The 17,351-nt window shown below is 44.2% G+C and overlaps 1 protein-coding gene across 1 annotated transcript in view; it reads left to right on the top strand.

Moving 5' to 3' along the window:
• Window positions 1–231: 231 nt before the first annotated feature.
• RNF217 (ring finger protein 217) overlaps window positions 232–17,351 on the top strand; it is a 64,725-nt gene continuing 47,605 nt past the window's right edge. The window contains exon 1 of the mRNA XM_058835266.1: window positions 232–1,171. Within this exon, the coding sequence (XP_058691249.1) occupies window positions 536–1,171 (636 nt within the window). The 5' untranslated portion in view covers window positions 232–535. The remainder of the gene's footprint in view (window positions 1,172–17,351) is intronic.

Genomic DNA, 17,351 nt, shown 5'->3' on the forward strand with positions numbered 1-17,351 from the left:
GGCCGGGCCGCAGGTACCGGCACACGGCGGCAGGAACCTGGGGCCCAGGACAACGCCTGCCGGTGCCGGGCGCTGCCGTGCGGGCGGCCACGCCGTGTTTACGGCTGCATGAGGGGCGCAGCCGAGCAGCTGCGTCAGTGCGGGCGGGGGCGGGCCGGGGCGGGGGAGGCGGGCGCGCCCGGCGGGGCGGCCGCCGCGGGCGGGGGGCGGTGACGCGCGGGGCGGGCCGGGGCGGCTGCGGGGCGCGGCCGGGCGCGCTGCCCCGCGGCACCAGGGGAGGCTGCCCGCGTCCTCCCCGGCATGGGGGTCGGGCTCGGGCCGGCACCCCGCGGGCGGCGCTGACCGGAGCGGCACCCGCCGCTGCCGCCGCTCCCGACCTCCGCGCCCGCAGCCCCTCGGTGGGGAGGCCGGGCGGCGGCGGCCGGCGCCCGCGGGCGGCCGGACGGCGCGGGGTTCGGCGCAGCGGGGCTCGGGACCCGGAAGCAGAAGCGGGGCCGGGAGGCGGCTGGATGGGAAGGAGCGGCGGCGGGCGGCGATGGGGGAGCAGCAGAGCTCGCTGAGCGCCCCGCGGGCGGCCGCAGCGCCGCCGAGCCCGGCCGGGGGCCCGCGGGAGCCCGGCCCGGACGAGCCGCCTTCGCCGCGAGAGGCGGTCCCGGGCGGCGGGGCGGCCGGGCCGGGGCGAGGCGGGGAGCTGCCGCCGGCCGCCGCCGGCCCCGAGCGGCGAGGGACCGAAGAGGAGGCGGAGGCGGCGGCCGGGCCGGAGCAGCCGCCGGGCTCGGGGGAGCCTGCGGCCCCGGCGGAGGAGGGGCCGGAGGGAGGCAGCGGCCGCCGCCGCCCCCCCCGGCGGCACGTGTACTGCACCGTCTACTGCGTGGAGAACGATCGGCCGGCGGCGGCCCCCGGCTCCCCCCGCGGCGGGCCGGGCGTGGGGCAGCCCCCGGCGCGGCGTGGGGTGGTGTCGGGCGACGACCCGCTGTCGTCCGGCGGCAGCATCGAGGTGGTGGACTTGTACCTGCTGCCCGAGCCCTTCTCCGGGCTGATCGCGGGCGAGTTCGGGCCGCTGCTGGTGCTGAGCTGCCGCGTGTGCCTGGAGGAGAAGCCCATCAAGCCCCTGTCCTGCTGCAAGAAGGCGGTGTGCGAGGAGTGCCTCCGGCGGTACCTCAGCTCCCAGGTACTTCCCAGCGGGCGCCGCCGGGCTGTGCTGGTGGGGGCCGTGGCCGCATGCTCGGGCAGCCCGGGGGGCTGAGCGCTGCGCCGGGCCCGGCCAGCCGGGCAGGGCCGTGGGGTGCGGAGCGGGCGGGAGCCTTTCCCGTCCCGTACGGAACGCGTTCGGCAGCCACCTGCGTGCGAGCTGAGGATTCAGCGAGCGCCCGTTCCCCGAGCGCTGCTCTGCGCTGTTCGTACGCAGCTGGTCGGGTTTGGTCACTAAGGCGTTTTCAGGATCTTTCTGTCTTTACAAGGTTTTTTTGCTTTGAAACTTCAAACTCTTTCTGTTACCTGATCGGCGGCAGCAGCAGCATTCTTTTAAGAGGAGGCCAAGGAGTGATGAGGAGCGGAGTTCGGGAGCATTGACAGCCGGCTCCGAAGCGGCTCCTGGAGCTGGGGGTTTTGCCTGCTGCCGCTTGGGCTTGCTGATGTTCGGACCCTTGGTGCAGATTCTCGGCCTGCTCCTCGCAGGACACATCATGTTTGGTGTTACGTCAGTTATGAAAGATGAAAATTGCGTGTGTGTATTGGTGAACAATTGTAGTAAACAATAACTTTGGAGAAAAAAAAATTGAAAATACAACTTTTACTTCATGGGCAGACAACTGCTCATCCTGGGCAGGTAGCTGGCATATGGTGTGCTTACACGTTCATCACTGTTTTGTCAGTCAGAACTGCTGTTTCAAACCGAAATCAGCAGCTTGATAACTAAGCTCTCTCTTCATGAATGTTTTCAGTTGTTAGTTTAGCACCTCAGAATATATTTGTGTTTCTGCTGCTAGTGTAATCATACCCTAAACATGAAGAACAATGGGACGAGTATGGTGTATGTGGAAAAACTAAAACCAACTAAACCCTTTGCTTAGCACCTTTATGCTTTTATTCTGCAGAAGCTTTTAGGGTGTACTTGGTGGAGATGTGCTAGTTTGGTAGTGGAACGAGTTTTTACACCTCTTGGGGTTTGGTGCTGTGCTGGGGCAGTTTGTGTAGTCCTGCTGGGCTGGTGTGTAGGGAAGGAATGGATGATTACAGCTACCCCTGCACTCTATAAATAGTTGACAGGCCTCTTCTGACCAGAGTACATTTCACTGCTTGGAAATTGCACGTGCTACCAGAAGTCAAGTAGCTGCTCTTCTCTGGGCCCTGGTAGCCTGTGGAGCATTTGCTGGTGCTGCCAGCATTTGTTCTGGCTAATAGTAAACTCACTAGCATTTCTATGATTTAGTTTGGATTTAGTTTATTATGTTTAAATAATAGTGAAAGGCTTAACTTGGGAACTGATGGATTGGATGGTCAGAGTGTGTGTTTTGTGTGTTTCCTTGTCATACTGAAGCTCAAGAACACTTAATAAGCCTTCTTGAGACTTCGTGCACAGAGACCAGAATGATTTGATTTGTAGATAAGTGGTAGACTGGAAATTTTCACTTAAGTTTTTAGATTATATTGTCAATACACATTTGTGCCACTGATATCTGCAGCTGAGGTCCTGTGTTAAAATACTGACTTTCCTTTAAGCTGGAAATTGGCAAGTGTGATGTCAGGGTGATCTTCCACATGTTCTGCAGGTGCCTGCAGTTTACAGTGATGCAATGGAAGTTACATGATCTGGTATCTGAAGCCATACTGAAGAACTCTTCTGCCTGGTTTAGGCTGGACTCTTGGAGAAGGGAGCAATAGCTTGGTGGCTGAAATAGCTGGCTGGCCTAGGAAGCAGGTGTATGCGCTATGAAGTGGGTTTAGCACTGGCCAGGTGTTGGAGGTGTATGCAGGGATGCTCTTCAAGGAAGCCACTACTGTTGCTAAGCACCTGCAAAGCTGATCCCAGCAGCTGTTGAAAGGTACCCATATGGCACATAGCCATATGGGTACTTCCTCCTGTACATTAAAAGTGGGGGAGGGATGCTGATCTTGAGGAGTGAGATTCACAGAGCGCTTCTGTGGACATGTTTTTGCAGATGCTTTTATGGCCAGGCAGAATTTTAGTTGCTTGATAATTTCGTTAGGGGAAAAATGAAACAAAATACAACAAATGACAGTCCAATGTGTTCTTCCCTTATCCTCCTTTTTGAAAAGGACAAGAAAGTGATATTTCTTCAAGAAGAACAAGAAGTGATCTGTCTCTTCTTTGTGCTGTGGAAGGACCATGTGAGTCATCCTGGGAAGAGAGAAAGGCATCTCCGTGTCAGTTATATTAGAAGAAATTCTGGGAAGGATGAGTGAAAAGCCAGTATAGCTTAGAAATCAAGTTACCTTTTATCTTTGAGACTTTGCATTTTCTGTAGGAAATTAAGAAGAAAATTTATGAGGAGTTTGAAAGGAATAAATGCTGCAAAGCTGTTTTTATGTGAAAATTTTAGATCTTACTTTTGGATATGATCAGCCTGATTTAAAAAAGCACCTGAAATCTAAAACAAACAACAAAACACCTGAAAAACAAAACCCCAGACAGCTTTGTGCATAGTTTAGATCTGGTTTTATTTTCAGAGAAATAGTAATCTCTGCCCTGGCTGACTCTACATCTCTGGAGGAGTGGTCTCTCATGCTGAAGATGTGGAATATGTTGGCAGAGGTATAGCACTTAAAATAGTTTGTGTTGCCTTTGATGTCTGTGTGTGTTCTGTGCCTGAAGAAAGCTGAATTCTTCATGATGGCTTCATTGTGATTCCTTAAATGATGTTTAATGGAGTAGCAAATGTTAATGCACCCTGCTTTCTTCTGTGCAAATATATAAGAGCATCAGAACTTCTGCCTTGAAGCCCTTTATAGATCAGAAAATCAACTGAAGTTTTAGTCATTCTTAAAAGGAATGCCAGATGAAAATACTCCAACTGCAGAGTTTTTGCTCATCATGTTACCAGCATGCTGGAAAATGAGCATAACATCTGAAGGTCCTTAAAGGTCAAGTCCAGTCTTTTTTATCACTGGCACCTTGCTGCGTAATCCCTTTCAAAGATTTAGTGGCTGGAGCAGAAACTTAGCAGGCGAGCCTGGAATGCCCAGGCTGATCAGGAGCCTGACTTTGGGAAATTCCTTAACTTTACTTCTGCCTCGATTTAACTATTCTGTCTCACATCCTGATTGTTACAGAGCACTTGGGGCTCTTCAGGGTCTGACTATGGTCAGTTGATCTACTATTCACAAAAATATTCTGTGACTATTTGTTTAGACTCAAATAAATCGATGATATGGTAATTGATAAGTATGGGTGATGGGTTATCATGCAAGAGATTGTGGCTTTCACAGCTCAGGAACTGGTGTGGATCCCACAGAGTCTGAGTCAGGCCCCAGCAAGGCCTGTGTCCAGGAACTGATGCAGCCCAGAGCTGTTGTGTTATGCTTAATGGCTGAGGTTGAAGAGTGGGGCTGTCAGGAAGGCTAATGTTCACCCTCCGTGGACTCTCAGGTATGTGTTGAGTGAGACTGGGATCAAAAGTGTAGAAGAACCATTTCCTATTCAGCTGGGCTGTGGATTTCTGCACTCTGTCATCCAGCATACAAACTTGGGACAGGGAAGCGAAAATGAGGACACTTAATCTCACAGGTGTAATACTCCATCTGTATCTCCTTCACCTCCTTCACTTCCCATCTTTCTCTCCATTAAACATGGCACTAAACCCAGGCTTTTTCAGAAACTGTGCGTACCCAGGTTTGCTAAAAAAGTGATCCACTTCCTAATCACTCTGGGCTGCTTATATTTTTACATCAGAGGGAGCATTTCACTTTTCTTATAAAATGGCTGCAAAAGTTTTATAGAAACCTCAGAGTCTGCTTTTTCTACATGCAAATAGGGAAACTTGATAATCCAGTTTTGATCCTGTGCTCATTAGTGATGCTTTATTTTGTAAATCTAGTAACTCTGTTGGAGTAGTCATTCTTATAGTAAAAAACTTAGGGTGAGTTAATTTACACACCATACTGTATTCTTCATCAGATCTTATGGTGCTTTAATTATAGGAACTCTAATGAGATTAGTAGCCATGAGTAAATTGGAAGGGATGGTTGGGGGTGGGGAGAGACTGCATCTGACAGCGTTTTGTGCATGTTTCGCTTTAATGGGACAAGAATCCTGCTTGCTTCTGAGCATGAAAGGTGGAGATCATCCTCCCTCTGCTCAGGACCTCAGTCTTTCTCTCTTTGACCTGAGATCTTGTTTTTGACCCCTTTATTTTCTGTACAGGATTTCTTTCTGAAAGAGCTGGAGAAAAAAAATAGCTGCTGACTGTTACAGTCAGGATTTTTGTGGGGAATGTGATTATGAAGCTGCATAGTGAAGAGAAAATTTAGGAGCAGTCTGCATCACATAAAACTAGTACTGACTTGGACCTGGAGGGCCTTGACACCTGTGTCTCGTCAGGTGTCTGATGGTATCATACAAATGATACGTCTTCAAAGCTGTAGTCTGCTGATGAAAACCAGCCAGCAGAAATGTAGGCACCGAGTGCTGAATCATCTGATGGTTAATGAGCTGCTTGTGCCCTGAGTCAAACCAGAGCTCAGAAAGGCCACTGTCATTCAGTGCAGAAGCAGCTCTGTGTTTGCAAGGGTAATTAATCTAAAACCCTTCTCTAACGCCAGCTGCCGAATGGCTGGGATGGCTGCAAACTGCCTACCAGGAGGTGATGGCAGGGTGATCGACCACCTCTCCAGCTGACATTGCAAGAATACAGAAGTTTACAAAGGAGGGAGAGAGGTGCAGGAGGAGAAAAGAACCTGCTGGCTTACAGGCTTTCTAAACCAAATCAGCAGCCTCAGCCACTGTAAGCTGTGTTCCCAAGAAGGAGGAGGAGAGGGCAGATAGACTTGGTCCATCAGATGCAAGCAGCCTATAAGCTGCCTAAACTACTTCTGTCATTTTCAGCAAGCAGCTTCTGAAAGTCTGTCGTGTTCTCCTGATGCATTGTTTGCAGTACCAGTGTCAAAATGCTGCTATGTAGGCAGATGTCACAGTTCAGGATGATACCAAAGTGCCTCTAAGATTGTAAGAGTTAGTCTTTCAAGTTGACAAGATACATGGCAGACTATTAGTCCATCTTGAATGCTTCTTGGTGAATCCAGTTTGTGCTGAAACCTAAGTCTGGAACAGTTTGCAAAACCCAGCATTGATGAAAATACTTTGAAATGAATTTTAAAGAAAGCTAGGTTTGAGCAGTGTTCTTGAATGATAGTACTGCCTTGTTACCCTAGTGTGTGTAGGTCTAGGTGCTCTGTCAGCATATGAGGACTGCATGTGGTATGTTTGTTCTCTGTGCAGCAGTTGCTTCAAGCTTACTTTACATGGCTATGACTTCCTCTTGTTTGGATAAGTCTTTGCCAGGTGTAGAGCTGGAATTATGACTGTCCTTTCTTAGCCATGCTGTTCTGAATTGAAGCGTAAGAGAGTGGCTGTTCTTAGAGCTGAAGAACATTTTCAGTAGAACTCTGTGATCCAAGATACTGAGAATAGAAAAGATGGTGTCACCTTTGAATTGAACCATGAGTTGCAGGAAGCATTTTGCTGATGGAAAAAGGCCCAAGTTCCTGAGGGGAGGATAAGTGGCATAATGAAATTGTTGATATTGGTTGCGAATGGTAAGGGCAAATGGTGGGTGCTACAGTGATACCATGAGTTCACTGATGTTGATTTTGAAGTTTAAAGTCTTCCTATGAATGGGAAATTCCAGCAGGAGATGGAGAACCAGTTCTGTTTTAGCTGGGGTTGAAACCTAATTTTGAAAAAGTGTAATTTCTGTGAAGCAGAAGCCCTCCTTGTCAGCTGTCTCTCACAGTCAGTGTGTTGCCCCTCGCTGGTCTGTGGGTGGTGCTGGCATTGGGGACCACAGACAGGCTGAGCCATCAGATCATCTGCTGCATCCTTTCCCTCCCACTGCTTCCACCAGCTGTTCACTCGACCTACCAAGCACAGGTATGGAATCAGTCCAGAGGATGTAAAATTAAATGAGTTGAAAACTGAACTGTTGGTGCTTAGTTGCCCAAACAAGAAGAAATGAAGGAGTTAAATGAGGGTTGGGAAGGCCTTAAAGTCACCTCTGCCCCATTCCTGCTTCTCCACCCAGAACAACCGTTCTTCCAACTGCTCTGGGGCCTCTTGGCCCTTCATTCCTCTTTTCTTCTTGTACAAATATCTTGCTTCCTGCTGTCTAAACCATCCAGGCTCAAGGAAAGTATGTATTTTAAATGGCCAGGATGTCAGTACATTGTCAAAATGATTAAGAGTTGTAAGGGATGTAATTTCTTTAAAAGAATTCAGACTGGAGGCTTCCCCCTGAAGAAGGGCATTGCTTACCCACCCAGGTTTATCAGTCTTTCTGTATGCTTTATCTGCTTGTGGTTATGTTTCTCTTGCTCCTTTCTTTAAAGTACTTTCTTGATGAGTTTTGTTTTAAAAGTTAAAAAAAACAAAACTCATCTATAGGATTTTATTAGCCAAATACTACTTCTTCTATACTAGAAAAAGTGACAAATTTGCTTAGTGGTGAAGAAGCTATTTAATTTTTAAGTACTTGAAAAATTTCTGGTAAGGCAAAGAAATTAATTTTACTTGGAAATTATAAATTAGGATAAAAAATTCAAAACTACTCAGAAAAAGAAAATTTTATAGATTTCAGTGTGGCAGGTCAGAAGTTTAGTAGTTTAGGCCAGATTTGGAATTAAATCTGAAACAGCTTAGATTCCCTGTTCAAGTCCATATTTACTTTAGATGCTACCTCACTGCTTCAGTTTGAGTTTAATGTATATTTTCATTGAGAGCCTTGTTGGGCTGTGCTGTTGCTCTCGTTTGCTTACATAATTGTGTAAAGACAGGATGTACAGTGGATTAGAATTCCATGAAAAGGTAAAGAAATTTCCAAGTCTATCACACTTCCATTTGCTTTTGAGCTTGCTAAGTAGACTGCAGAGCACTCATTTTCCTCAGTGATGTTTTTATTAAGTACAGCACAAACTATATAAGATTTTTTACTGGAAAATAGAAAGAACAAAGTTTTATTTTCTCAGGCTTATCATCCTTGTGCAATTGTATATTGTTTTCTACCACTAACATGACATGAATGGCAGCAGAAGCAGGTACCCCTCTAGTTTGGCTTCCCGATCTTGTAGGAATGGGTTGGTGTATCAGCTTGGGAGTGTGGGATGGGGATCTGAATGACTCTATCCCTTTAGCTTGTAGGAAAGGGAAGTCCTATCCAAACTCTTTCAGCTGTGACGTGGCTCTGTGGGGTTGCTCACACAATACAAGGAAGGAAGAAAAGGGAGAAAATTGCTGGGATGGGTAGGGCATGATGATCGTGTAGAAATTGGTTTGCTCCAGAGGGTGGACTTGCTCAGAGTAAGCTTTCATAAAACAAAAGGGAATTGTGAAGACTGCTGGCCTCCATGTAGCGGGGATCCTTGGCCTCTATTTAAAGCTGCTGCTGAATACTGGCCAGTTATTCTGGTAAATGGTGGCCAGAAAGTGAAATGGGACTAGCTCTTTTTCTGGTTTCCTGTTGCAAGGAGGCAGGCAGGAAATAAATCTAGCCATAGGAAAAAAAAAAAAAAAAAATAAGTATTCTAAACAGTTTAAAGTATAGAACTTCCAGGAAAATAATGGCTTAATGTTTTACTGAGCTGCTGGAAGACTTCTGTGCCCCACTGGCAGCAGGGTGGGTTGAGTAGGTAGATAAAGCATCCTATCTGTGACAGGATTACAGAGTGCCTGTGAGGTGCCACTTCCCTACAGAAGCAAAAAGAAGTCCTTCACTCTAGTCAGTACTATTGCTGCTGTAGGGGGACAAGGAAATAATGGGGAAGGGCTTCTTAACCTTTCAGCCATTTTAATGTTGCTCACTATGAGACTGTTAACTGGGGAGAGGACATACTATGCCTTTCTATTCCAGTGCACCTGTGCAGTGCTGGGTAAAATTTGTCTGCTGAGAAGCCTCACAGGAGCAAGCATATAAATTGCTCAATGCTTTTACACATGCATGTGCAGTTCAGTTGTGCAATAGCGTGGAAACTCTGTCTAGTTAACTTAATGGCATTAGTATGCTGGTTAAAAATGGGAAAGAATGTGCAACTTCTGAGTTTTTTTGGAATGGATGGATCTTAAAAAGAGCAAAACTAGCCCACAGTGTTTAGATGCCTAGTGTTGCATATCACCTACAAAATATACGTGTTAGTTTGTTTCTTTGTGATGAACTAATCCATGTAGAGGTTAGGACAGAAAATAAGTTTTAAAACACTGGAGTTTAGTCTAAGTGTTTTTGCTGTTACACGTTTACACATATTGATATATACAGGTCCACCTAGACCTCAAAGTGGTCAAAGCGAAATACAGTATTAAAATCTGGATATTTCAAAGTATGCATATATCTAGTGGTCCCCATTTGCCTTACATAAGGCCAGTGGAAATCAAGCAGACTTAGAAATTTTCATTCATTTGTGTAATGGAAAGAGAATTCAGCCTTGCTTTTATTGTATTTCTCAGTAACACTTAAAGAGGAATTTTCAAACTTCTGATGATATCCATTCTTTCAAGACATTATTTGGAATTCTAACTTTATTTTAAATTACTATCATCTTCCCAGTCAGTAAGATATAAATCTTCCTTGCAGTGAGTTGCAGCTTTACTGATGGACATCACTGAGTGCTTTTGTCTCAGCAGAGTAGGTATTTCATGTCAAGGCTTGATTTGTTGTTCTTTCAGTGAAAGCAACTCATCAAATCCTACCTGAATTATCCCAGAGTGTAATGCTTCATGAGAACCTCACCCAAGCCATGACAGGTAGTCAGACTAGGCCAGGCTATCACTTCTGATAAACTAAGGATCTAAAATGAGTTCTGGGTCACATTCTATTTTCTTTCCATGTCTCCCCTTTTTCTAAAGCTGATGGTGGTATACAGTGATTTTAGCTAGCAGTGCTGCTTATCCCAGTCTGCTACTTGTTCCCTACTATTTGTGCATCATTTGATCCATCATCAGAAAAAAACACCTGATTTAAAAAGTAACCTTTCACAGCCATTTTTTGCTTCTTTTATTCTTACCCAGTTTCTAACTATATTATGCACAATATACAAATGTTTATTTCATCATGAGGTGGTACTGAATTAAGTGCTAAGCCAAGCCGTTTATTTTGGCAACTGCGGCAGCCTGTCAAACCAAAACATTTGAAAATGACATGTTCACAAAGGTGACAGATGGGGATTTTCTTTAGTGCTCAATGAAATCAAAAGTGCAGTTTGGTCCTTTTGCTGCATCATTTCCTCTTTCACAATCCAGATGGAAGTTACAGCTTATCCAATGCCTGAAGGTGCATCTGCACCCACAGCTCTTGGACAGGCAGGGTCCAGGGAGTTACTCCAAGCTGCTCACAGCACTGAGGTGCCCAGTCAAGCCCAGGCTGGTACACACTGGTCCTGTCTCTGCTGCCTGTGGCATTGTTAAATATGAGCTTTTCAACTGGCTGAATTCTAAAGCATCCTCATGTGTTTTGTAACATAGATTATTCTGAAGATAGTCTTACAAGTGAAGTTTTTCATGTGAATGTTGTTGCAGATGAAGAACCTCTCTTTTGATTGTGCTTGTTTCAACAGCTTTAGTTTGCTGCAGCCAGGCAATGCCAAGCACGTTCATTATTTTCCTGAGAGAATTTTTTTTCTGCACCACAGAGCTCTCAAATGAAGGTTCTTGTTGTTCCTAATCCATTTGAATAATAAGTGAAAATATACAGAACTTAAAATTATAGAAGAATTAGGGGGTTTTATTGTGTTTATATGTTATGTTTTGTTGGGGGTGTTTTTGGTGGGTGGGGATAGGGGTGTTAGGTTTTTAGGTGTTTTGTTTGAGTTTTTTTCTGCAAAAAGACAAAATGCACATCGGTAGTGAATATGACATTTAAAAATGTAAAACAGAGCAAGGTTACAGCACTCATGGAAGAACTGGTATGAATAATTAGACTTTGATAGTGAAGGTTGTTTTGAGCTTGGCCGTACATCTCTTAGTATAAGTGAAAAATGTAACATTTCTATTGAAGAAAACAATCAAAATAATGACTATTCCAGCATATTCTGTTCTACTTTGATTTTTTGCTTCTGTAGGTGTACTGCTTTTGACCCATAAAAATTTTAAGCCTCTTTTTAAAATTAATGTAGGTTTTAAGAGAAGTTCTGGCATGTGCACTGGGCTGTGACTACAGCTTTCACAGGCTAGAAGCATGTTTTTTAGTGAGCAGCTTTGAGATGTTTGGAGAAGGGCGAGGAGAGCAGCAGAAGGGTCCTGTTTCATTGCATCAGTAATGAACTGGCACCGGATGATAAGTTTTCCGATACTAGCTTATAATTTTGCTTCTGTATCAAGTTTCCATGTAGGAGAATTTTATCTATCGTTATGGTGAAAAGAAGGCACAAGGAAGGGGTTTGTGATTATTTTTATTTTTCAGGTATGAGCTTGTCCAGCTGTTGAAACGTTAGGAGACAGAAGATCTGGGTGTGAATGATGGCAGATGATGCAAATGGCTGATAATGATGAAACCACTAAAAACCTGAATGCAATTTGAGGCTCTAATACAGAGAGAACAGTGAGGCACTTGTATCTGGTGAGTCTTCATTTGAAATCTCTGGTGTAGTTGGTTGATGCTGGCTGGATGCCAGACATCACCAAAGCCTGCCTCTGTCTCCCCTCTGCAGCTGGATAGGAGAGAGAAAATACGAGGGGTTCAGGGTTTGAGATAAGGACAGAGAGAGATCACTCACCAAATGCCATAATGGGAAAAACTGAATCAAATTAGAGATATCAATTAAATTTATTGCTAACAAAATCAGAGCAGGATAATAGGAAATAAAGCAAACCCTTAAAAACACCATCTCCCCACCTCTCCTTCCTTCCCAGCTCCTCCTCCTACCCCAGGGTGCTAAGAGACAGGAAATGGGAATTATGATCAGTTCATCCCATCAGGAGTTTCTCCCACTGCTCAAGGAGAGGAGTCCTTCCCCTGCTGCACCGTAGGGTCCCTCCCACAGGAGACAGTTCTCCACGAACTTCTCCAATGTGAGTCCATCTCACAGGCAGCAATCCTCCTCAAACTGCTGCAGCGTGGGTCACACTTCCACAGGGTGCAGTCCCCCAAGGACAAGCTGCTGCAGCATAGGCCCCTCTCTCCATGGGTCTCCCATGGGATCGCAGCCTCCTCTCAGGCATCCAGCTGTTCCAGCATGATCTCCTCCGTGGGCTGCAGGTGGATTTCTGCATGGCTGTGGAGCTCCATGGGCTGCAGGGGCACAGCTGCCCTGCCCCGGTCTGCACCTCAGGCTGCAGAGAAATCCCAGCTCCAGTGCCTGGAGCACCTCCTGCCCCTCCTTCTGCCCTGACCTTGGTGTCTGCAGGGCTGTTCCTCCCACACATTCTCACCCTGCTCTTCTCTGGCCACAATTACATCTGCACAATAACTTCTTTTTCTCTTGGTTAGATCTGTTACCCCAGAGGTGTTACCACCATTTCTGATGTGCTCAGCCTTGGCAAGCGGCACATCCATCTTTAGAGCCACCAGGGATCAACTCTGCCGGACATGGAGGAAGCTTCTGGCAGCCTCTCAGAGAGGCCACCCCTGTAATCCCTCCACCCCCACTACCCCCCACAAACCCAATGAATTGGGTTTAAGAAAAATGGAGCCAAGAACTGCAAGGAGAAAAGAGCTGTTGTGCAGATGCAGGAGTCTTTACTTGAGCATAAGGAGACCTGGGAGAATAAATGACTGTTGTGTCTAAATGCAAGAGGGGATAATTTAGGTAGTCGCTTGTAACAAATTTTTAGCAAAACACAAAACTAAAAAATTGCAATGAATTAAGTTAGGCTAGAAATCAGTATGAGCCTCTATTGGAGAGAGGGATTTGGGAGCATCTTTCCAGTCTCTGAAATTGAGAAGAAAGGTGCTGTTTCAGAGCAGTTCATAAAGCCAGCACTCTCAGTACTCTCAAAAGAAGGCGTTCCATGTGGCGCCACTGTGTGCTGAATTTGGCGGAGTTGGATGGTAAGGCTGCTTGTGCTTCTCAGTGCACTCTGTTGAGAAGTTGGAGTCCAGTGAGGAAACAGTAGAAGAATTTTATTATCCTGATGTTACTTTTTTCTTGGCCATTGAAAACAGCAAAATACTTTGTAATGTCAAATGTGTACCTGCTTGCAGTATGCTTCAAGCAGTGCTCTGTATCTGGCATTGTTTTGTTTGTATAGAAGGTAAAGTCAAGCATCTCACACTGGTTTTAGGAGGAGTAGCTCTCAAATTTCAAAACTGAGTTTTTGAGACAGTTTCTGGTTGGAGCGTTCTGGCTGAATCAGAGCAATTTCCAAGTGATTCCTTCCCTCTGCTGGCAGAGGAGAGACTGCATTGGTGTTACCCGAGTTGACCTAGACTATAGAGGATGCCTTTGTGAAATAACTCTCCAAGGGAATTTATGCAGGCTGTTGTATAAAGAAACTAGTGAGAGAGAACATTTAGCAAAGACCAGTGATTGTTTTAGTTTCCACTGATTGCTTTTACATTAAAACAATGAACAGAACAGATGGTTAAGGTGGAAGAGCTATGTAGTATTGAAAAACAATCTCTGAAATCACATGGTTTGGGCGTGGGGTCTGTTTTCAAAAAAATTTCTTTTTGTGAAACTAACTGTTACCACCTGGGCAAATTTGCTGTAAATTACTGGAAGGAAGTAGCTGGTTGTCAAATGTCCTTTTCTTTCTGCTAGTCTGTAGTTCAGCTGTGTGTTTCAATACAGGCTGCATTATCAGATTGGATTTATCTCCTGGTATCTCATTCTGAGTTGTTTTCTCTTTTTTTTTTCCTTCTAATTTTTAATACCAATATCTGTCAAGTTTGGTGGAAGGATTTTGGCATTCTTAGAGTACTTATCTTGGCTGCCAGGTAGTCCTTTGGAAGCTCAGGGTACTTGCAAGGTGGTTTATTGGGGATTATGGTGAAATCCATCCTGACTGAGTGCCTGGCCTGGTGTACATAGGGAGGGCTTTGCTGCTGAGGTGCAATAAACATTGAGTTTCTGTACTTGTCACTAAGTACATCTGCAAACTGTCTAGATGAACTTGTTGAAGCTGTTGTGCTCTTTATAGCTGCTTTACGTAGAAGCTAGATCCACAGGGAAAATCAATAAATCTTGCATAGAGGTAGAAGCTTGGTAGCCATGTATACATCCCTTAAGTTTTTAATGTTCTGTATGTGTTTGCACCTTTGAAGATTGTGCAGTGTGAAAGAATATTTTATTTTATTCAGTTCTTGTTAAGTTAGGTTTATACCAAACTAAACTGACCCTCCTGCAGGGTTATATCACTTCATGTCTCTGAGTTCATCAGTGAAGTCTGAAAAGACAGATTTAATGGAAGCACTGATAGATACAAATTTTGGCTCTGCAGTTGGTATGAGGACCAGTTGGATTACAATAAGCCTATTTCTGGATTTTAATAAACTTTCCACAAACATGAAAACTGGTATATGCTGATACCAGCAGGCACTGAAACATTAAAAATATTTCTGAGAGTTGTATGGTTTTAATGTATTTCTTTGTATATGTAAGCCATGGTGGAAAAACTGATGAGAGCCCTTTCTGGAATATATCAGTTAATAATACATCTTGACTGTTGAAAAATGCAGTGCTACAGCCCATGTAATAAGATGGATGAAAAGAAGTAAATGGCTGGCTGGTACATATTTTGATTGGATTATAAAACCTTTATTTATGGCAGGAAGTTGAGCTTCTTCAAAAGATACATGCTTATCTAGTGGGTGCTGTGAAGATCCTGGAGAGTGACCTCTGTTCTCACCAACATCTAACTTTTGCTCTCTTTCCATTTCCCTTTCCTGGATAAGTTTCCTTTCCACTGTCAGGAGCTTTTTAAAATGCAATTTCCTTTTCACAGTGATCCTTTTGCATACAGCATTTGTAGTAGTGCTATGGAAAGGCTTATAGAATTGAAGACAAGCTTGGTATTACAGATTGATCATCAGTGACATTCAAGTGAAAATTACTTAATTGCGAACTTTTCTTTTTTCTGATGTCTTGAAGTGTTTGTCTTGTGTTTCTTCCTGTCAATGTTTAACTGACCAGGAGAGAGACTTCCCTGCAGGAGAATCTTTGTAAATATGTGTCACATCCTTTTGTCTGATGAACTGCTTTAGAGCAGGTAGTAGATTTCCCCAAGAGCTGTCCATGCTTTGCACTGCTATTGTTGCTCTGTTGTATTCAGCTAAGACACTTAAGACAAGGTTGAACCTTCATGACACATCATTTGTGTTGTGCAGCTGGCTTCTCTGTTCCTTGCTACACTGTACATGGCTAGAGGGGACTGAACTATGTTCAAAGCAGTGAGTGGTCATGGGAAGCATTGTTTTTTGTGTCTTGCAGAAGTTCTGGGCTAGCCTATCTTACTCTGTTACTCATCTGTGATTCTAGCTCGCTGGTTTTGAAGGCAGAGCTCAATAACTTTGTGCTTCTGTTGTACAAATAGTTGTGGTTGCAAAGTGGAATGGTTGTGAAATTTGGAAGTATAACAGCATGTAGTAGTTATCTTACTATTGTACTGGTTTTTACCAAAGGTTTTGGAATACACCCTCCCATCTCCTTGAAGTAACAGAAGAGTTAGATTTTGTTCTTCCTTTTCTTACCTTTCAAGCTCTATAAGTAAGAAGAGACTAGAATAACCATGAGATTAAGACTTGATTTATCTGCTTTTCCTTCGTTTTTTCCTCCTCCTGTCTTTTCTCTTTGAACAGAATTTGATTGGGGGTGGGAAGGCATTGGGAAAAAGATCTAATCTTTCTGAAGCAGTAGATTGCCTGTGTGTGATGTCACAAAAGACAGATTTACTCTAATTGCAGCTTTAATATTTCAGTTAATGCTGTATACTGTGTTGGATGGACTAATAGGTGTTTTGATGCCATGTAGGTGTCCAAATGCTTGTGCAGGAAGTGACTAATACAGCTGGGCAGGTAGGGCTGCACTAATGAGACTAGAAAAAAAAGGGCTTTTTTTAATAACAGGGGTGCTCTCACTACCCAGCTTACAGAACACATCACGTGGCATTAGGAAATTTGGTGTTGCTTTGGCATACTGTTGCTTTCACTACTTACTGACTACTTAGAAGTTGTTTTTTGGGGTTTTAGGTTTTAGAACAATTATCTGCATATATTATGCTTTGGGTAGTACAAAAGATAAATTAGTTGTGCTAATACTACATGGTGCAAACACAAGCAAACAAGAAATTTGTCCTAGATTTTTAGTTTTTTTTAAACTGGAAACACAGAATTAGGAGAGCAGTTCAGTGATACTTGTCCCATGGTGACCACAGTGAAAAATACTTGAAATCATGCCTAATTGTTGTTCCAGTTTAAACTACTTTAAAAACCAGTTTTGCCTTTCCCCAAGTCTTTGGGGACAACATGTTGCTTTTTGGTATTGTTTCATGTGAAACTAGCAGCAAACTTGTAAAATTCCAAACTTTTTTTTTTTTTTCTGTCACAAAAACTGTAAATTTGGGGAAGTAGTATCTGATAGTTGGCATTTCCTTGAACTTGTAAATAGTGTATTGAATTACACTGATTATAGTAACAGTATGAATATGATGATAAACTCTCATACTAAAGTTGAATTACAGCTCATATAATGAAAGTGGAAATATATATAGTGTGCATAATTTCCTTTCTCCTTTTATGTTCTCATTTGGATTTCTGTGTTTGCTGTTGGGTCCTGTGGTCTCTGAATTTGCACACCTCAGTAATTGTAAAGTTCTGGAATACAGGCAGAATTGTGGTGCTCCCATCTTTAGTGGGGGTCTTAGTAAAAGTTCTGGTCTACTCATGTGGACTTTTCTGTTACTTTTTGTTCTACTTTTCTGGTTATATCTTGAGCAGTTTCTGCAGGTGTGCCAGGTTTTCTTTGCTGTATTGCACTCAAATTTACAGTTTAATGGGTCTTCCCAAGGGTCTCTTAAAAGTACTTTTATTGTGTGGTAGTCAGTACTGCATGTATGCAGTTTGTCTAGTCTCATGTACGATGTGAATCCAAGATATTCCATTCTAAGATATTTGCTGTCCTAGCTAAATAGGAAAATCACGTGAATTCCTCTTGTGAATTTGGCAAGTGTATTTTTAATTTACTAAAATTACCAT

This window comes from Poecile atricapillus, chromosome 3 (genome assembly GCF_030490865.1).
Source record: "Poecile atricapillus isolate bPoeAtr1 chromosome 3, bPoeAtr1.hap1, whole genome shotgun sequence".
Classification (NCBI taxonomy): Eukaryota; Metazoa; Chordata; class Aves; order Passeriformes; family Paridae; genus Poecile; species Poecile atricapillus.